This window comes from Festucalex cinctus, chromosome 17, assembly GCF_051991245.1.
Source record: "Festucalex cinctus isolate MCC-2025b chromosome 17, RoL_Fcin_1.0, whole genome shotgun sequence".
In the NCBI taxonomy this organism is placed as follows: Eukaryota; Metazoa; Chordata; class Actinopteri; order Syngnathiformes; family Syngnathidae; genus Festucalex; species Festucalex cinctus.
Window position 1 is genome coordinate 14,201,743 of NC_135427.1, and position 17,079 is coordinate 14,218,821.

General features: G+C 39.5%; 2 protein-coding genes across 5 annotated transcripts; both read left to right on the forward strand.

The window, feature by feature from the left end:
• Positions 1-106: 106 nt before the first annotated feature.
• On the forward strand, positions 107-6,979 carry cenpt (centromere protein T). Of its 4 annotated transcripts, XM_077503244.1 has the most exons (16): positions 312-608; positions 676-779; positions 1,026-1,131; positions 1,190-1,331; positions 1,408-1,501; positions 1,579-1,718; positions 1,865-1,922; positions 2,011-2,144; positions 2,632-2,680; positions 2,766-2,899; positions 3,281-3,889; positions 4,718-4,933; positions 6,123-6,210; positions 6,310-6,471; positions 6,540-6,644; positions 6,706-6,979. In XM_077503244.1, the coding sequence occupies exons 2-16, from the start codon at positions 694-696 to the stop codon at positions 6,833-6,835; spliced, it is 2,253 nt and encodes a 750-aa protein (XP_077359370.1). In that variant the 5' UTR covers positions 312-608; positions 676-693; the 3' UTR covers positions 6,836-6,979. The 4 variants fall into 4 exon arrangements, with proteins under 4 accessions (XP_077359371.1, XP_077359370.1, XP_077359369.1 ...); XM_077503245.1 differs by lacking the exons at positions 312-608; positions 676-779 and adding an exon at positions 107-289; XM_077503243.1 differs by having other exon boundaries at positions 313-779.
• Positions 6,980-7,623: 644 nt separating this feature from the next.
• LOC144005389 (speckle-type POZ protein) lies at positions 7,624-16,632 on the forward strand. The gene is made up of 10 exons (XM_077503515.1): positions 7,624-7,850; positions 9,363-9,569; positions 10,629-10,750; positions 10,832-10,983; positions 11,083-11,210; positions 12,647-12,824; positions 12,914-12,969; positions 13,074-13,196; positions 14,482-14,624; positions 15,397-16,632. The coding sequence occupies exons 2-10, from the start codon at positions 9,492-9,494 to the stop codon at positions 15,539-15,541; spliced, it is 1,125 nt and encodes a 374-aa protein (XP_077359641.1). The 5' UTR covers positions 7,624-7,850; positions 9,363-9,491; the 3' UTR covers positions 15,542-16,632.
• The last annotated feature ends 447 nt before the right edge of the window (positions 16,633-17,079 follow it).

Genomic DNA, 17,079 nt, shown 5'->3' on the forward strand with positions numbered 1-17,079 from the left:
AAAAAAAAAAAGTATTGAAATCACAGTTGTTTTGTTGAACAGTGACTATGCAAAATGTAGTCAGTTGATTCTTTTGGAAATTTAGTACATTTAGAAACCAACTCATTTTCATCAAAGTGATGCATGTTATAATTGTTCAATTAACGTAAGAATAACGATATTCTACATAAGAATCCGGATTTAATCATTTAACCTTAATCCAGAACTATACATTTGCCGTCTGTAGCTGCAATTCAAGTTCTGGCCACACGATGCCACTGTTGTGTTTACAGAATCAGCTCGTGATTGGGTGAGTTACATCGAATGTGCGAGAAGAAAACATACCTTAGATACCATATTTTATGACATAACACTTCCCAAAAAATTGATATACGTTTTACATGCACATGTCCATCTGAGTGACCATAAGCCAATGACACGAGGAAGAGGAAGACCAGGCGTAGAACAGAAACCGGAAGAAGAATTTAAATCTCGCGAGATTTGGTCAAAATTAACGCGGCATCCTTGACGTCTTTGTCGGTTAATGGGCGTCCTCAAACAATTTAAAGTGTGACAAACTTCGTAGTCAACAGATTATTTTGGCGACTGTGTGACAGGAATTATTTCAGGTACGTTAACGTCACTTGCTTCGCCCCCCAAGTTACCGTTTAGTCGTTAGCTAACTGCGAGCTATAGCTCAGGTAAGCAAGCGAGATGGATTCGAATGAGGACTTGTCAACACGGATTCTTTTAAGACATGTTCTCAGTACCGAGCTTAGCAGGACTCCCGTCAACTCCAGGTACGCACAAAGACTCCATTAGGTCACCTTTACCGATTAAAAACGGGGAAAAAACGGCACACCACTAAACTAAACGTCACAAACGATAATTGGTTAATACATTTATAAATTTGTAAACATAGTTTATAAGTAACCTGACCCATCTCTCTTCTTTTTTCCCCCCTTAAATCAAATGGAGCTCAAAAGTTTGCCCACACGTACTGTTGAGAGTAATGGTTTCGTTTGTCAACATGTTTTATTTTTTAGTTTCTTCGAAGGGCAGAAACGCAGCACCAGACTCCGAAACAAAGTTGAGCCTGCACAAACCCCGCGGGACCTCATAAAGCGCAGTATGAGGGATAATCTGCGTCAGGTGAGAAACGCACCTCGCGGTATAGCAGCTGTTTTTCAACTACAACTTCTCTTTCCAGAGCATATCCAGGCAACCTGTGTCAACCAGAAAAAGAACAGCCTCTTCCATGCAGAAAAAGGCAACCACGCCCTCACCGACCTCATCCTCCACAGACGATAATGACACACCGAGGCGCCTTCTCAAGAAGATCCTGCAGACAGGTGTGCGATATTCGTACAAATCCTCACATGGCGCTATTCAGTTGTTTTAACAAGCATCTATTGCGGTGTTTCTCAGAACCTGTCAAGTCTCCTGCGGTTCACGAAGAAGCCGCTCGAGTGGCGCTGCAACTGCCTGCGGCAGACTCCAGCATTGCCAGCAAGCGTCAAAGGTGAACAATACTCTCGCTTCGCATTCGGATAAATGAATTGGCTGGCTTGATTATTATAACAGCGTTTACGTTTTAAGCCTTGAGCTGGATACGTCGGATCTCTCCAATGTAACGTTTGGCGCCGCGGCCAGCGTAGCAAAAGGACTGAAGAGGAAGCGACCGGCTCGCATCCTCAGCGTGACCGCCTTTGAAGAGCACCTCAATGAAGGACGTGATGGTAAGATGAAAGTTGTTGATGGAGTTAGTGCGGTGAGGCTGACTCCATTTCTAGGTTTTTAATTTGAGAGCAGTTTTTCCATGTAAATTAATTCCATCATTATAAAACTTTTGGTTTGATTGACTGTTGGATTCTTGTGACCACAGATGCTGTCAATGAAAGGGACGAATTGGCGCAAAATGATTCATCGCTTTCTTTGTCAAAGTATGACTACACAATTTTTTTTTCTCCCCTCTTATAAGCATTGTCATTGTCCCAGTTATATATTGGGCCTTCTCCTTTTGTTTTTCAGCATCACTTCCCTGAGTCTCAAAACGCCTTTCGTGGATGATCGGAATGAGAAAAAAGGCCTGCGGCGAAGAGTTTCTCACCGTCAACGAAGCACCAAATTTAAGTTTGGTGACGCTGAAATGGAATTAGATCATGGTGACTATTGACTAAGCTTTTTTTCTTTCTTTTTTTTTTTTTTAAATATATATTTATATTGAGCTGAGATCACTTGAAAAACGTCTTCTGCTACTAGTTTTTATGACAACTAGTTTTACTGCCATTTCACAACAAAAATAAAATTTCTGGGTAGCTAGCGAGATGCAGCTGGCCGCAGTCAAGTCCTACCAGTTCAGTATGCATATAAATATTGTTTTATAATAATACTTAACTGTATGTATAATTGTATACACACCTGTGGCTGAAAAGCAAAGCATGGAGTAGAGTCGCTGTTGTCAAATTGAAAAAAAGTGGGGCTATCATTACTGTGGCACCAGATTGTGGCAGAGCAATATTTTTTTGTGAGATATGGCTTTGTGATAAGCACAGAAAATGGTGAATAATAGAGGATAGGTTCCTCTTGGGTGGGGAAAAAAAAAAAAGTAATCTGATCATTTCATTAACTGTTGGATTCTTATGCACACAGATGAAAGGGACAAATCAGCCCAAAATGATTCATCGCTTTCCTTGTCAAAGTATGACACAATTTTTTTTCCTCCCCTCTTATAAGCATTGTCATTGTTCCAGTTATATAATGGGCCTTCTCCTTTTGTTTTTCAGCATCACTTCCCTGAGTCTCAAAACGCCTTTCGTGGATGATCGGAATGAGAAAAAAGGCCTGCGGCGAAGAGTTTCTCTCCGTCAACAAAGCACCAAATTTAAGTTTGGTGATGCTGAAATGGAATTAGATCATGGTGACTAAGCTGCTTTTTTTAGAAAACCTATTGATGCTTTTTTTTTTTTTTTTTTTAAGAAAACATGTTTGCATATTTTTTTAAATGTATTTATCAAACCTGTTGATGCACTTTTTATTTTTATTTTTTTTTTATTTTTTTTTAGAAAACATGCAGTTTTTGCATTTTTATTTTTTAGAAAACCTATTGATGCATTTTTTTTATTTTTTATTTTTTTAAGAAAACCTGTTACTGCATGCATTTTATTTTATTTTTTTAAGAAAACATGTTGACGCATGTTGTTACTGCTAATTTGATATGTTTCATGCTACTTTCCCTCTCATCCCTCTTAATTTGCTAATGTATTATTTTTCCTCCGGTCTCTCCACTTTCACCTCTCAGGATCGAGCATCTTCGTGCAAGGCGAGCCCGGCCTCAGCGAGACCGCCCCCGACCTCTCCCTGCTCGCCGCGCAGGACAAGTCCGTGGTCCCGGGCTCTTCGCATCAGGGGGTGCATAAACAGCCTGACGTCGGTCGGCAACTTGTGGAGTCGAAGACGACCGTCGGCGATCGTGAGGACCAGGTGGTGATTTCTCCGTCCGAGGGCGAGGGAGATGTCGTGTCGGAGTCTCAGGAAGAAGATGGCACACAAGAGGAAGTGGAGGGCGCTGCAGTTGATCGTCAAACTGAGGAAGAGGACGAGGCGGCGACATGCGAAGACGAGGAGGAGGCTGAAACTCCACCAGAAGAGGAGGAGGCTGACGTTGACTCCCAAACCGAAGGTGTGGTCGATTCTCAGACCGAGGATGACGCCGCCTCCGCCGGGACTCGGTCTGAGGAAAATAATGTGGCCGAAGATGACAATGATGGGCAGCAGGAGGAGGAAGATGGGGCTGCTGAAAATGATGATGATGACGACGACGACGACGAGGAGCACATCGCGCGGCGAGCGCATCGATCTGAGCGCGCTCTCGTCGTGCCTGTTGCAGAGGATGATTCCGTTAAGCATGGTAAGAATATTGGCTACTGAAATCCAATGTGAAAGTTGTATTTAAAAAAACAAAAACAAAACGGTCATTTTGAAACAATCCCTCAATGGGTCAAAATATTGCAGACTGATGCAACAAGATGGCAGCAAAGCACTTTTTGCAAACATGGCCTGACTAAATGAAGCCCCTCCCCCTCACTTCAACATAGGCACACGGGTTAGCGCCAAAGCTAATTTTTTGTATTAAGTGTGGCTTTTTTTCTGAGCACAATAACCGCAATTAGACTTCAGGAGTTTTAAATTGCAGAATGACGATGAAAACAAATCTCAAGATTTTGGGGTTTACTGTAGTGGTACGCCAGCTCCCTCTTGTGGTGTGCCAAAGTATCACAGCCAAAGTCCAGTTCAGTTGTGTTAGTTAACTGTTTGATAATTAAACTTTGATGCGGTGTGTTTGAATTGAATCTTTAAAATGCAAAATCCAGCTGTTTTGATCTTTCTCAGGGGGCGGCCATTTTGCCGGGGGCTTGGGTAACGACCAATCACGGTTCACCTGTTGACCGAAACTGAGCCGTGATTGGTCGTTTCCTGAGCCCTGAGCAACTGTGATGTCATTTTCAGGTGATAGCAAGAGGCCAAATGGCCGCCACCCTGGGAATATCGTGTTTAGACGAGCGGACACTTCCGCTTAAGTACAGATTTGTTAGTTTACTATTAAGTGCAGTGTCACAATAATAGTGAATGTGATTGGCAGATGTTGGAAATAGATGGTGCTGCTGTACCTAATATTGTGGCTGGTGACTTTATTTTTGAAATTTTTATTATCATGCAATGTGTCGATGTTGCGCAGGACGGTCAGTGGTCAAGAACGGAACCCAGCGACTGAGTGATTTCCACGGCCTTGAAGACGGTCAAGATGCGGACCAGGACTTGTCAAGCCATCTCGTGGCGGCGAGCGACCGCGAAGAACCACCCGAAGAGGCGCTCCCTACTGAGGTTGCAGATCCCACTGAGGAGGAGGAGGAGGAGGAAGACGGCGATGATGAAGACGAACAACAATCTGAAGGTTTTGCTCTTATTCAGCTTGAGCTGTTTTTTTTTTTTTTTTTTTTTTTTTTTTTTTTTTTTTTTTTTTAAAGGGGGGGGGGGGGCGGTACAGGTAGTCCCCGAGTTAAGGTGCACTAGACTTTATAATGGTCACACATGGTCCACCATTTTGGCTCCTCGTCCGCTATTTAGGCCTGAGCTAGTGCTAGCGCTTGTGCACTTGTGGGAGTATCTTTGGCTTTTTCTTCTTTTCCATCCACCTCTAAGCGGTAATGGTAAGTAACAGCACCTTATTTTATTTTATTTTTTTAATTTTAATGTATTTTAGATTTTTTTTATGCAAATTATTTTGATGTAAATATTGACTTTAAAAATTCGACTCAAGTCGAAATTCGGGTTACATCACTAGTATAGGAACGTAACTCGAGGACTCCGTTTTGTATATTAGGGCGGACTATCGATTCTAATTTCCTCCATCGATTTTGATTCACAAGAGTTCAATTCGATTTAATTTCGATTTTTCTTTTTTTCGATTTCATCCGCTTCAATTCAATCTATTGATTAATTATGGAACATCAGGTAATGACCAATCACGGTTCACCTGTTTACCGAAGCTGAGCCGTAATTGGTTGTTGTTTCCTGAGCAACTGTGTGTCATTTTCAGGCAACAGAAAGAGGCAAAATGGCCGCCCCCTGGGAATGTCTTAAAAATCAAGGGGATGATTTAAGAAAAAAAAAAAAAAAAAACCCCGCCACAAATAAATTCCATATTAAATTTTGGCGGAGGCCGTAACTGGTGAAATGATTTCGTTTTTTAATGAAATTAATACGTAAAAATCCCTCCAGTGTTCCCCAAAGATTGACATCAGCAAGGGTGAGATGAAAATATTTCCATAATTCTAATTCAATAATAATAATATCAAAAAAGATTCTAAATGCCTTGACGTTCAATAAGTCAGGTGTTTCATAAATGTAAGAAAATACTTTCAAATTCATGTAAACAATACATTTCAAGAAGAGAGGAAAAAAAAATTTGGCTTTTAAAATTCTATTTTCTTATGAATTTATGGGGGGGGGGGGAGGAGAGATTAAAATAATCGATTAATGGTTTTATGAATCGATATCACGCTCAAACGAAAATCAGTTTGATATTTTACTGCATATTGATTATGAATGGAATTTCCCCCCCCCCGCCCCAACATGAGCAGGAATGAAGACTCCAGAATTCATCCGAGAGAAAATCACTTTTCAACTCCCCGATCCGACCTTGGCCACCATTTTCAAGCCTCAAGCCAGGCAAGTCCGCACGATTTGACATCACGGGCCAACGATCACATGAATCATGTTGTTTTTTTCCCCTCTTATGTCTAACTGATATAATCAATCCCTCATCAGCACTTCAGCCGCAGCAGCACCTGCAACCAAACCGAAGCGGGCGAGAAAGCGGAGAAGTGAAGCGGCGCCGCAGGGTCTTTCGAAGAGCTACCTCATGAGCACATTTAGGCACTTTGCCAAAGCTCAGGTCTCCGCCGATGTTTACCCCGTCTTAAGGGACACGTAAGTACCCGCAAATACTCCAAATAGTCCATGTTTGTAAGCATGTTCAATCAAATAAAATAAACTAGAATGGAGAAATTCCTTGAGCGGATGGCCGAGGACCTGGAGACGTTTGCCAATCACGCTGGGAGAAAAACCATCGAGGTGGAAGACGCCGTGCTGCTGTTGAGAAGGTTGTTTGATTGTTTCGATTCAGGAGCGCTAACGTTTCGCTAACCCCCGTCAATTTTGTAGGCAGGGTCACGTGAACGACAAGGTGCCGGTGGAAGTGCTGATTGAAAAATACCTTCGCTTGGAACAGCGCAAGCTCCTCATCCCCATCGCGACCAGCGGCAACGTTGTCGTCCCAAAAATGAAGAAATAATTTGCAAACGTTGGTGTATATACATCTGTTAGTAAAAGTGTTTGTTTGCACTCGTTTGTAAAGTTTAAGTAAAAATGATTTCACAATGTTTGATCGCAGTCTTTGAAAAATGTAAACATTGTACAATAAAGTTTGATGATGCAAGTTTTGTGTTCTTTGCTTTCCATCACTTCACATGATCCCGACAGGGAGAGACTTTTTTTTTTTTTTTTTTTTCTTCTTTCCCCCAGTTTGTATAAAACCCACAGAGAGCCAATAAAAAAAAAAAATGTAAAAAGTCCTGAAAAATAATTCTTTGGAGATGTGAAGATTCTGCCTAACAATTATGTATATGAAATAAATCTTTGGAGTTACTGTATTGTAGTTTTTTTTTTTTTTTGGTCTAATTGTTTATTTTAATTAGTTTTACATGTTCAAAATAAAAAATATATTGTGTATTTAGAAATAATCCTGATAGACCAGTGAAAATTGTACAAAAAAAGAACATTGCGAAATTTACAGTTTATAGTGTAAATTCCCCGCAAAAAATCGGCACTTAAAAAAAAAAAAGTTTATTTTTTATTTTTTATGCACTTTAATGCACACAACGTGGAGCAAATGGTAACAAACCCCACTACAACTAACCCAAAATAAATCATATTGCAGACAGGAGCGAATATAATGGTTGCAACTTGTAAGATTAAATGTAAATCAATGACAAATTAAAAACTACTGTATTTTTTTTTTTCCCAACACACCACTAGAGGGAGCCTGTTTGTGGTAATACTGTGTGAGAGAAAGATATAATTATACTATAGCATTCTAGTCTAAATGACATCATGTAGTAGCATCAAGTCAACATTGTTTCACTTTTGACCCAAAATAAGCATTATCATAAAGTTTTATTTGTAAAAAATAAAAGTACTGACTAAACCAGCACGGCGCTCCCGGTGTCGTCACAAGGTTCGGGTCTGCCTGCTACTTAATAGCTAACAACACACAAGATTCCGGAAAGCTAACGAGCACAAAACAAGAGGTAAAAACCGTCGATAAATAACACTAAACGCGACACGTACGGGACGCGGGGCTTCCAAACAACAACACGGCGGAGCCCGCTGCCGCGTGTTCTCAAGTTGCAGCTTGTGCAATTTGAGAAGCTTTTCGTTTGCATTTGGCTATATGTGGCTAACTAGCAGCTAGCTCGCTTGATGATTGAACTTAGCTCGCGTGCTAGCTATCTCTTCGTCGCCACTTCCAGCTCGTTTCAAATGCTTCAAGATCACGTTGTCATTTCGTGTTCTTTCAGCCCTACTTTCACGGGCTGAAACGTATTTTTAAAACGAGGACATGTCAATTGGTGTTAGCAGGTTGCCTACCTGCTAACTGTCATTCCATACACATACACACGCCTGTTCACATGTCAGTATTAAGTATATGTCATATATATCGAGCGTCATTTATATAAACTCTCGTACGGTCACTTTTGTTTAGTAGTGAAAAGTAAGTGTCCATAATGGGCAAATATATGACAGTTGTGTGCTGGATGGGCCCTTTTTTAGTTAATGTCAAGTAAAATGCCAAAGATGAATTGATTTGCTTGAGATATATATTTTTCCTGAGATAAATATTCTAAACGTTATTAATCTTTCAAACCCAATTTCTGAAGTTTTAAATCCAAGTTTCAACTTTAATAACCTTCTTAATGATTATCCTACTGCCAATTGGAAGCTTTCTAAACCAGAAATTGACATATTGACATAGACAAATTATTTATTAGTGCTGTCACTGACTTTAAAAAAAAAAAAATTTGATTAATCTATACATTATTCTGTCGATTAATCAACTAATTTGATTCATTGAAATTTTGCGATAAAGTGTATTAAATTTAATTTTATTTTTTTTTGCCCCCTGATAACTGTTTATTGACCAGTGATTTGTTTAGTGTATTGTTTAGTATTCGTGTAGTGATTAAAGAAGGGGATTGATGTTCTATGTTACCGGTTCGGTCATTGTTTTCCAAAGTAAAAACATATGTTTGGAAATGTCTTATTTAGATTAACACAGACAGAAGATGTTCTTCTTTTACAAAATACTACAGAAATCAGTGTTGATATGCCGAAATCAGAGGATTTGGACAATTTAAAAAAATAAAAATAAATAAAAAAAATGGCTCCAAATGATTGCTCATTTCTTAAAATAGTTGTTGATTAATTTGATAATCGAATACTTGTCGACTAATCCATTAATTTTGACAGTTCTAATTTAAATTAATTTGGATTAATTCCAAAGTCAAATCCGGAATTCAAATCATACATATAGAAAAAAAAAATAGAAAGTTGAGAATGAACAAAACGAGATGTTGTCAAAGCAAGGCATGACATTTTTGTAGGTCAGAAAATTCCCCCAACACCGTTAAGAGGAAACACCAACCACCGAACTCTTGACTTCTCATTTCCGTAATGTGATCACCCTCACAAGTTAAAAGCAGGCTAATGCGCAGTTTTGATTTTATTCTGTCTTTTTTTTTAAATGTATTTATGGTGCGTAGGGGGAGAGCCGCGTCCGTCTGACGGGTTCTGCTGCCGATGGACTTTTGGACCCAGCGCTGACGAGTGGAAACGGCGGTTCCTCCTCCAGCTCCAGTCGAGACCCGCAAACAACTTCTGTCACGCTGGCAATGTCAAGAGTCCCGAGTCCCCCTCCCCCGGCAGAAATGTCCAGCGGGCCTGTGGCTGAGAGCTGGTGCTACACGCAGGTAATGCCACATCTGTCAATAAACAATTAAAAAAAAAGAAGAAAAAAAAAAAGAAATATCCTCTTCAAATAGGGCAACAATTATATAATATATTTGTTTTCTCACTCCAGCCTCTTGTATAGAGATTCGAATAAATTGCTCTTATCAAAGCTATAACAGAAGACCCAGAATTGACCTTTGGCCTCTCATAATGAGATAACGAACCGTGTCATGACATTGTTTGTCTGGCGTGAAGTGCACAATGCTTATCGGGCAGACAATTTTTGCTTTCAATACAGCAGAGCGGGAGAAGTGAGGGTCAAGTATGAAACTTCACGCTGTGAAATTTCCTTCCACGTGAGTGTCGTCGTCATCCCCCTCCGTTACCACTGAATGCAAGACAATTACTCAGCTCATTTCGTAAGGTGAAAAAAAGTAAACTAACTAAAAAACAAACAAAACAACAACAACTAATGTATTAGTTAAAAATGGGAAGCCACTAATACCGTTTTGTTTTTTTGTTTTTTTTCCTCAGATCGAGTATATTGAGTACTGATACCAAGGATTGTTCCTTGTCATATCTTATGATTTTTGTGTGTGAAAACTTAAAGAGATACTTGACTCATTGAACAATTTTCAGCAGTGAAAAGTTCATATTTTGTCCAGAATGAATTTAATAACTTCATTATTTTTCATGTACAATTAGTGCCTTTAAAAAGTATTTTTTCTCCTTGCTGTCGACTGATGATGACATCACCCGTGCTGAGGAAGTCGTTAACGGCCAATCATGGCTCACCTTTTTTTCTGGGTTTGGTCAGTAAACTGAGCCATGATTGGTCGTTAGCACAGGTGATGTCACCATCAGTCGACAGCAAGTAGAAAAATGACTTTTTAAAGGTACTAATTGTACATGAAAAATAACAAAGTTACCATATTAATTACAGACAAAATATGAACTTTTTACTGCTGAAAATGGCTCAATGAGTCAAATATCACTTTAATCAATGTCAATTTGCTCCCTATAGGAATTCAGGTGTGACCGATTCTTTGGCTAAAGATATATTTTTTTTTGTTCCGCAGATCAAAGTAGTGAAGTTCTCGTACATGTGGACCATCAACAACTTCAGCTTCTGTCGTGAGGAGATGGGCGAGGTCATCAAGAGCTCCACCTTCTCCTCGGGGGCCAACGACAAGCTGAAGTGGTGAGCAAAAAGCGATTTTTTTTGTTTTTGTTTTTTTTTCTTTTTTCGTCTTCGTGAGCTTGAAGCCATCCATCCTTGCAGGTGTTTGCGCGTCAACCCCAAAGGTCTGGACGAGGAGAGCAAAGACTACTTGTCTCTCTACCTGCTGCTGGTCAGCTGTCCGAAGGCCGAGGTCAGAGCCAAGTTCAAGTTCTCCATCCTCAACGCCAAGGGCGAGGAGACCAAAGCCATGGGTGAGCGGCGTCTGCTCCGAGTTTTTACTTGTACCTGCCGACCATCTGATGACATTTTCATTTTTTTTTCATTTTTTTTTGGTCCTCCTGACGACGCAGAAAGCCAGAGGGCGTATCGCTTTGTGCAAGGGAAAGATTGGGGATTTAAAAAGTTCATCCGGAGGGACTTCCTCCTCGACGAAGCCAACGGTCTTCTGCCCGATGACAAACTCACGCTCTTCTGCGAGGTATGTTGCCGTTATCTCATAGGGATGACATCACGATACAATATTATCATGATATGAAGGTCACAATATGATAATTAACTAATTTGCTCCCCAAAACGTATAAATATGTTTTTTTTAATGTTTTAAGTCTCACAAAGACGTATTTATACGTTTTTTGTTTTGTTTTGTTATGCTAGAGCATACAGAAGGGTTTGATGCAGGCTCTCAACTACAGAGAACGGCTGAAAAAAAATGGTAGTAATTACAAAAACGGCCAGCAGGTGGCAGCAGAGTATAAGAGCTCTACCAGGGCCATGTTGAAAACAAGCCATTTCCACACAATTCTAAGCAGATTTGTGAATAATGATGAAAGTTAGCTATATTCTAATGCCAATTGCTGCAAAAGGGAAACAGATAGAAATATCTTTTCTCCCTGATGAAAGAAGAGACTTGAATCTTTCTTTTGCTAGGTTCCATGTTTTTATAGCCATACAACACAATATCCTGTGTGCCTTGCAAAATCAGTCAAAATCCAGCCGGGAGCGAACGGGATTGCTTCGGGGAAAATGGATGCGTGCGACTGCGAATGAGTTAATCACGATATTTTGGCGAAGTTGGCAATACAAAAAAAGTCATAATATTGTTAAAAAAACAAACAAACAATAAAACCACACAGACACACAATATTGTGCTTTTGTACATTACAGCAATAAAAAAACATTAATATATATACAAATTATTAGAGATAGACTGATATTCTTTTTTCAGGGCTGATACCAATTAGGGATGTCACGATAAGGGCAATATCTGAATTGTCTTAAAGTAAGGTCTTTCATAAATGCAGGAAAATATTTTTAAATTGTTGTGAACTGTAAATTTCAAGAAAATAATAAGATACAGAAAATTCTCTTATGAATTTATGGGAAAAAAGAGATATAAAATATCGATTCATGGTTGAATAAATCAATATCAGGCTCGAAAAGAAATATCAATTATTCAAATATTTTTTTTAACCCAGCCCTTCTCAGTATCGAGGTTATGTAAATATATTTGAACAAAATGCAACAAAAGTATTTGTCAAAAATAACCAAACCCTTTTCACAGCAGTTATGCAAATCAGTATACAAACCAGTTAGCAAATTATTTCAAAATATGTGCATAGTTATAATGCAAAGTAGTTTAACTCAGTAAGCCCGTCGATTGTTTTGTCCATTAATTGCTGAATTGAATTTTTAGCCCTTTATACGAAAACAGGACTCGTGTTTTTTTTTTTTTCCCCAATTTGACACAGATAAAAAATGTGCTAACTATTTTTTTTTAATGATTTGATTCACTGCCTTTGGTCATGTCACAAAATTGGCAAAAACAATTATCATAGTTTTCTAAAGTTAATTAAAGCAGACATTTGTAAACATCTTTTTGATTGAACACAACGATAATCAATCGGCACCTTGCAGGTGAGCGTGGTGCAGGACTCGGTCAACATCTCGGGCCAGAACACCATGAACATGGTGAAGGTTCCCGACTGCCGACTGGCCGACGAGCTGGGGGGCTTGTGGGAGAACTCCCGCTTCACCGACTGTTCCCTGTGCGTGGCCGGCCAGGAGTTCCAAGCCCACAAAGCCATCCTGGCAGGTAAGGGACCCGAGTCTCACCTGCGCACGTGGAAAAAAAACAAAACAAAAAAGCCCTCCTTCTTAAGTCGTCCTTTCTGTTTGTTTCAGCGCGCTCGCCCGTGTTCAGCGCTATGTTTGAACATGAGATGGAGGAGAGCAAAAAGGTGAGACGTGAAATTGTGCTGCTGCACTTTTATGGGCGGGAAAAATCATCCTGCTAAGTGAAAGTGTAGACGTGAAATAATTTGCCCGTCTTTTCTTCCGTCAGAACCGCGTGGAAATCAACGACGTCGAGCCCGAGGTCTTTAAAGAGATGATGTGTTTCATTTACACCGACAAAGCCCCCAACCTTGACAAGATGGCCGACGACCTGCTGGCTGCAGCTGACAAAGTAAGCTCGCCTGGGAAGCAGGGTTATTATTATAGTTTGGGAATTTTCATTTTAGTTAGCTTTTATTTTGTTTTGATTTTTGATTTTAGTTTTTTGTTTTTTTGTTTTTTAGTAGTATTCAGGGTGGTTCTTGTTAGTTATTTTAAAAATGCTTACTTAGTTTTAGCTTAGTTTGAGTTATTTTTTTGGTTTTTTTTGTTTTTTTGTTTTTTTTTGTTGTTGTTGTTTTTTTGTTGTTTTTTTTTCAAATGTGTATTACTTGTGTGCAATATTTTAACTCATTCCCTCCCAGCCATTTTCACTGAAGCAAGCCCCCTTGTTGTTGTTTTACTGGATTTCGACTGATTTTTGCAAAGCCCACAGAATATTGTGTTCTATTGCTATAAAAACACGGAACCTACCCAAAGATAGATTAGAGTCTCTTCTTTCATCAGGGAAAAAAAAAAAAAGTATGATTCAATCTGTTTCTGTTTTAGAACTGCGGAGAAATTAGCTCGTTTGCAACATGGCCCTGGTTGATCTCTTATACTCAGCTGCCACCTGCTGGCCATTTTTGTAATTACTACCGTTGCTTCCACCATTCTCTGCAGTTCAGAGGCTGCATCAAAGCCTTCTGCACGCGCTATCATAAAAAAAAAACAAAAAAAAAAACGTGTAAATACGCCTTTGGGGCATTTAAAACACTTAACACATTCACTGCCAGCCCAGCAAAAATGCATTATTTTACGTTTTTTTCCATCAATGGCAGTCAATGACTTAAGATGAGATGTAACCAAAATTGATGGATTTTTAAACATTTGCCTTAAAAAAAAAAAAAAAAAAAAAAAAAAAGGAAAAAAGGATGCTGCAATATAATCACAAAATATATTGGCACATTGTGTTTAACACCTTCACTGCCAGCCCAGCAAAAATGCATTATTTGACGTCTTTTTCCATCAATGGCAGTCAATGAGTTAAAATAGAACGTATTTATAAATTTTTGGGAGCAAATGAGTTAATAAACACCAAGGTAAAATGTAAATAAGTAACAATTTCTTACGTAGCTTTGCATTTCGGCTGAGTTAAATGAAAAAAAGCAGGCGAGCTGAGCCATTGGAGCCAAAAAGCCAAACGTTTAGTTTTCTGTAACTAAAATAACCTTGCATGCCCCCCCCCCACCCCCCCAAAAAAAAAACATTTATTCAAGATTGTTTACATACTCCATGCATGTTGTTGGAGGCTTTGCCGCCATCTTGTGGCATATATATATCCTGACCATTTTATCATGTCCCGCTTTCCTCACCAGTACGCTCTGGAAAGATTGAAGGTGATGTGCGAGGACGCGCTGTGCACCAGCCTGTCGGTGGACAACGCGGCCGAGATCCTCATCCTGGCCGACCTGCACAGCGCCGACCAGCTCAAAACGCAGGCGGTCGATTTCATCAACTAGTGAGTTCGCACAACCACCGTACACGCGTGATTGAAATGCATTTCTCAGGTATTTATACATTTACTATATACACATAAGTACCAGTACTCTAATAATTCTTCTAATGTAAGAGTGTGAGTACTTGTGCGTGTTTTTATTTTTATTTTTTTATCAGCATCATCAACGTAGCATTATCTTTTGTGTCTCGCTGTGGTTGCCATTGTCAACACAATTCACCATCACACTCAAAGCTCATCAGGGCAGCCTGACTCCCGAGCGTGTGATAATGACACGTGGTTGTCCCCCCCCAAATTTATTGCACCTGCTCAACAAAATCTCATAAAATCTCGTGAAGATTTTTTTTTTTTTTAAATGACAAATTTAATAAATCTTGTTTGGTCCAAAAGGAACTTGCATAGTTATAGTGTTTCAAATAGATGTAATATTTTTTACATGTTGAAAAATTTTCTTGTTTTGTACCATCAAACAAAATGATTGTCCTAATCGTCATTTCAATTATTACCAAATGAATCGTGATTAATATTTTCTTCACAATCGAGCAGCCCTGCAAATCATATTGCACGTGAAAATCAAGCAAAAATTGGGGCCGTGTATTTGTACATGGGATTTTAGTAAATATTTTGTACATTTCATTTCTTTTTTTGATGCACACCACACTCCATACTCCACTGTTGCATTCTCCAATCGAGACGTCTCCCTTTTCTATTTAAAAGTAATTGAACGGTTGTTGTTTTTTTTGTTTTTTTTTTACCCAACCCCCACGTCCGCCAGCCACGCCGCAGAGGTGATGGAGACGGCGGGCTGGAAGTCCATGGTGGAGTCCCATCCTCACCTGGTGGCCGAAGCGTACCGCTCGCTGGCCTCGGCCCAGTGCCCTTTCCTCGGACCGCCACGCAAGCGCCTCAAACAATCCTAATGGGAGGGCCTCGCCACTTTTCCACGCATCACAGAAGAAAAACAAAAAAGGAGAACCTTTCCCTCCCCCCTTTTTTTTCTTTGCTGTTACCTACTACACTACCTACAGCCTCCCCCTTCCCCCCGATCCAGAACCTGCTGTATTTTAGTCCCTTCGAAAGATGGAGGGAAGAGCGAGGGGGAGGAGGAGAGGCGAGTGGATACGTGTCGTTTACAGAAAAACAAACCTGCACTTTCCTCTGTGGCTAGTGAGGTGCGACGTTGCGCTCTTATCCTGCCCCCAACCCCCCCCCCCCATTTGTAAAAACCGGATTCCTTCAGCAACCTGCTATTATGGATAGCAGACGCCAAGTGCACACGAGGTCTTTAACATCCCCAAGAAAGACACCCAAAGGGCTAGTCAAATGGAGGGGGGGAAAAAAGTTTTTCTCAAAACATATTTGGGAAAAATTGCACTAAAAAAAAAAAAAAAAAAAAAAAAAATCCACAGGCCGCCCCCCCGTAACAGTCAAGTGTTACCAGCAGTAAAGTCGAACTACTGGAGGGAGAAAGCACATGGACTAAATGAACACACATTTGGAACACACAGGATAAGTATATACCCTTTAAAGATGCGATATCAGCAACCTCCGTTATTTATTTTTGAGTCAAAAGCAGATGAAATGACATTGAGTATCATAGCACCCATGAGCCTTGAGAGGAAATCTAATCCAAGGCCTCAACATTCAAAAATAATATTCATGCATGCCCGTTAAACAGCATTTTCGCCCCAAACTTTTTTTTTTTTTTTTTTTAAGATTTTATACCGACGTTCAACACAATTTTCCTTTGCAGGCTTGTTGACTGAGGGCCATTTAAAATTAAATGAACACGTTTTAATGTTCAGTTGAGACCAGAATGTGAAAAAGAGAAGAAAAAAAACAAAAAACATGAATTGTTCTTTGCCAGTGAGAGGAAACGTGCTCATTGAATTAAGAAGGAATCGTAGTTGTTTCTTTCCTGTAGATATTGTTTCTTTATGAGAAGTGACACTTAGTTGTTGCCATTTTTTTTTGTTCCCTAAAGAATAAACCACAACTATTTTTTATTGAATGCAAACCTTGACTGTTTTTTTTAAAAGCCTATATTTCACATGGAACTACAAATATCAAACTTCTCCAAATCAATCATTAGCATGGTAAGATAACTTAACATTAGCATTAGCATGCTATGCTAGCATTAGCATTAATATGCTAAGTTAGCATTAAAGTGCTAACTTAACATTAGCATGTTAATTTAGCATTGCACTTAGCATTAGTATTACCATGCTAATCTAGCATTATCATTAGCATGCTAAACTAGCATTAGCATGTTAACTTAGCATATATATATATATATATATATATATATTAGGGGTGTGAATTGCCTAGTACCTGACGATTCGATTCGTATCACGATTCACAGGTCACGATACGATTCGATACCGATTAATCCCGATACGAATTTATAAGTCGATTGTTGCGATTTTTTTTTCATTCAAATTTAGAAAATACTAATCAG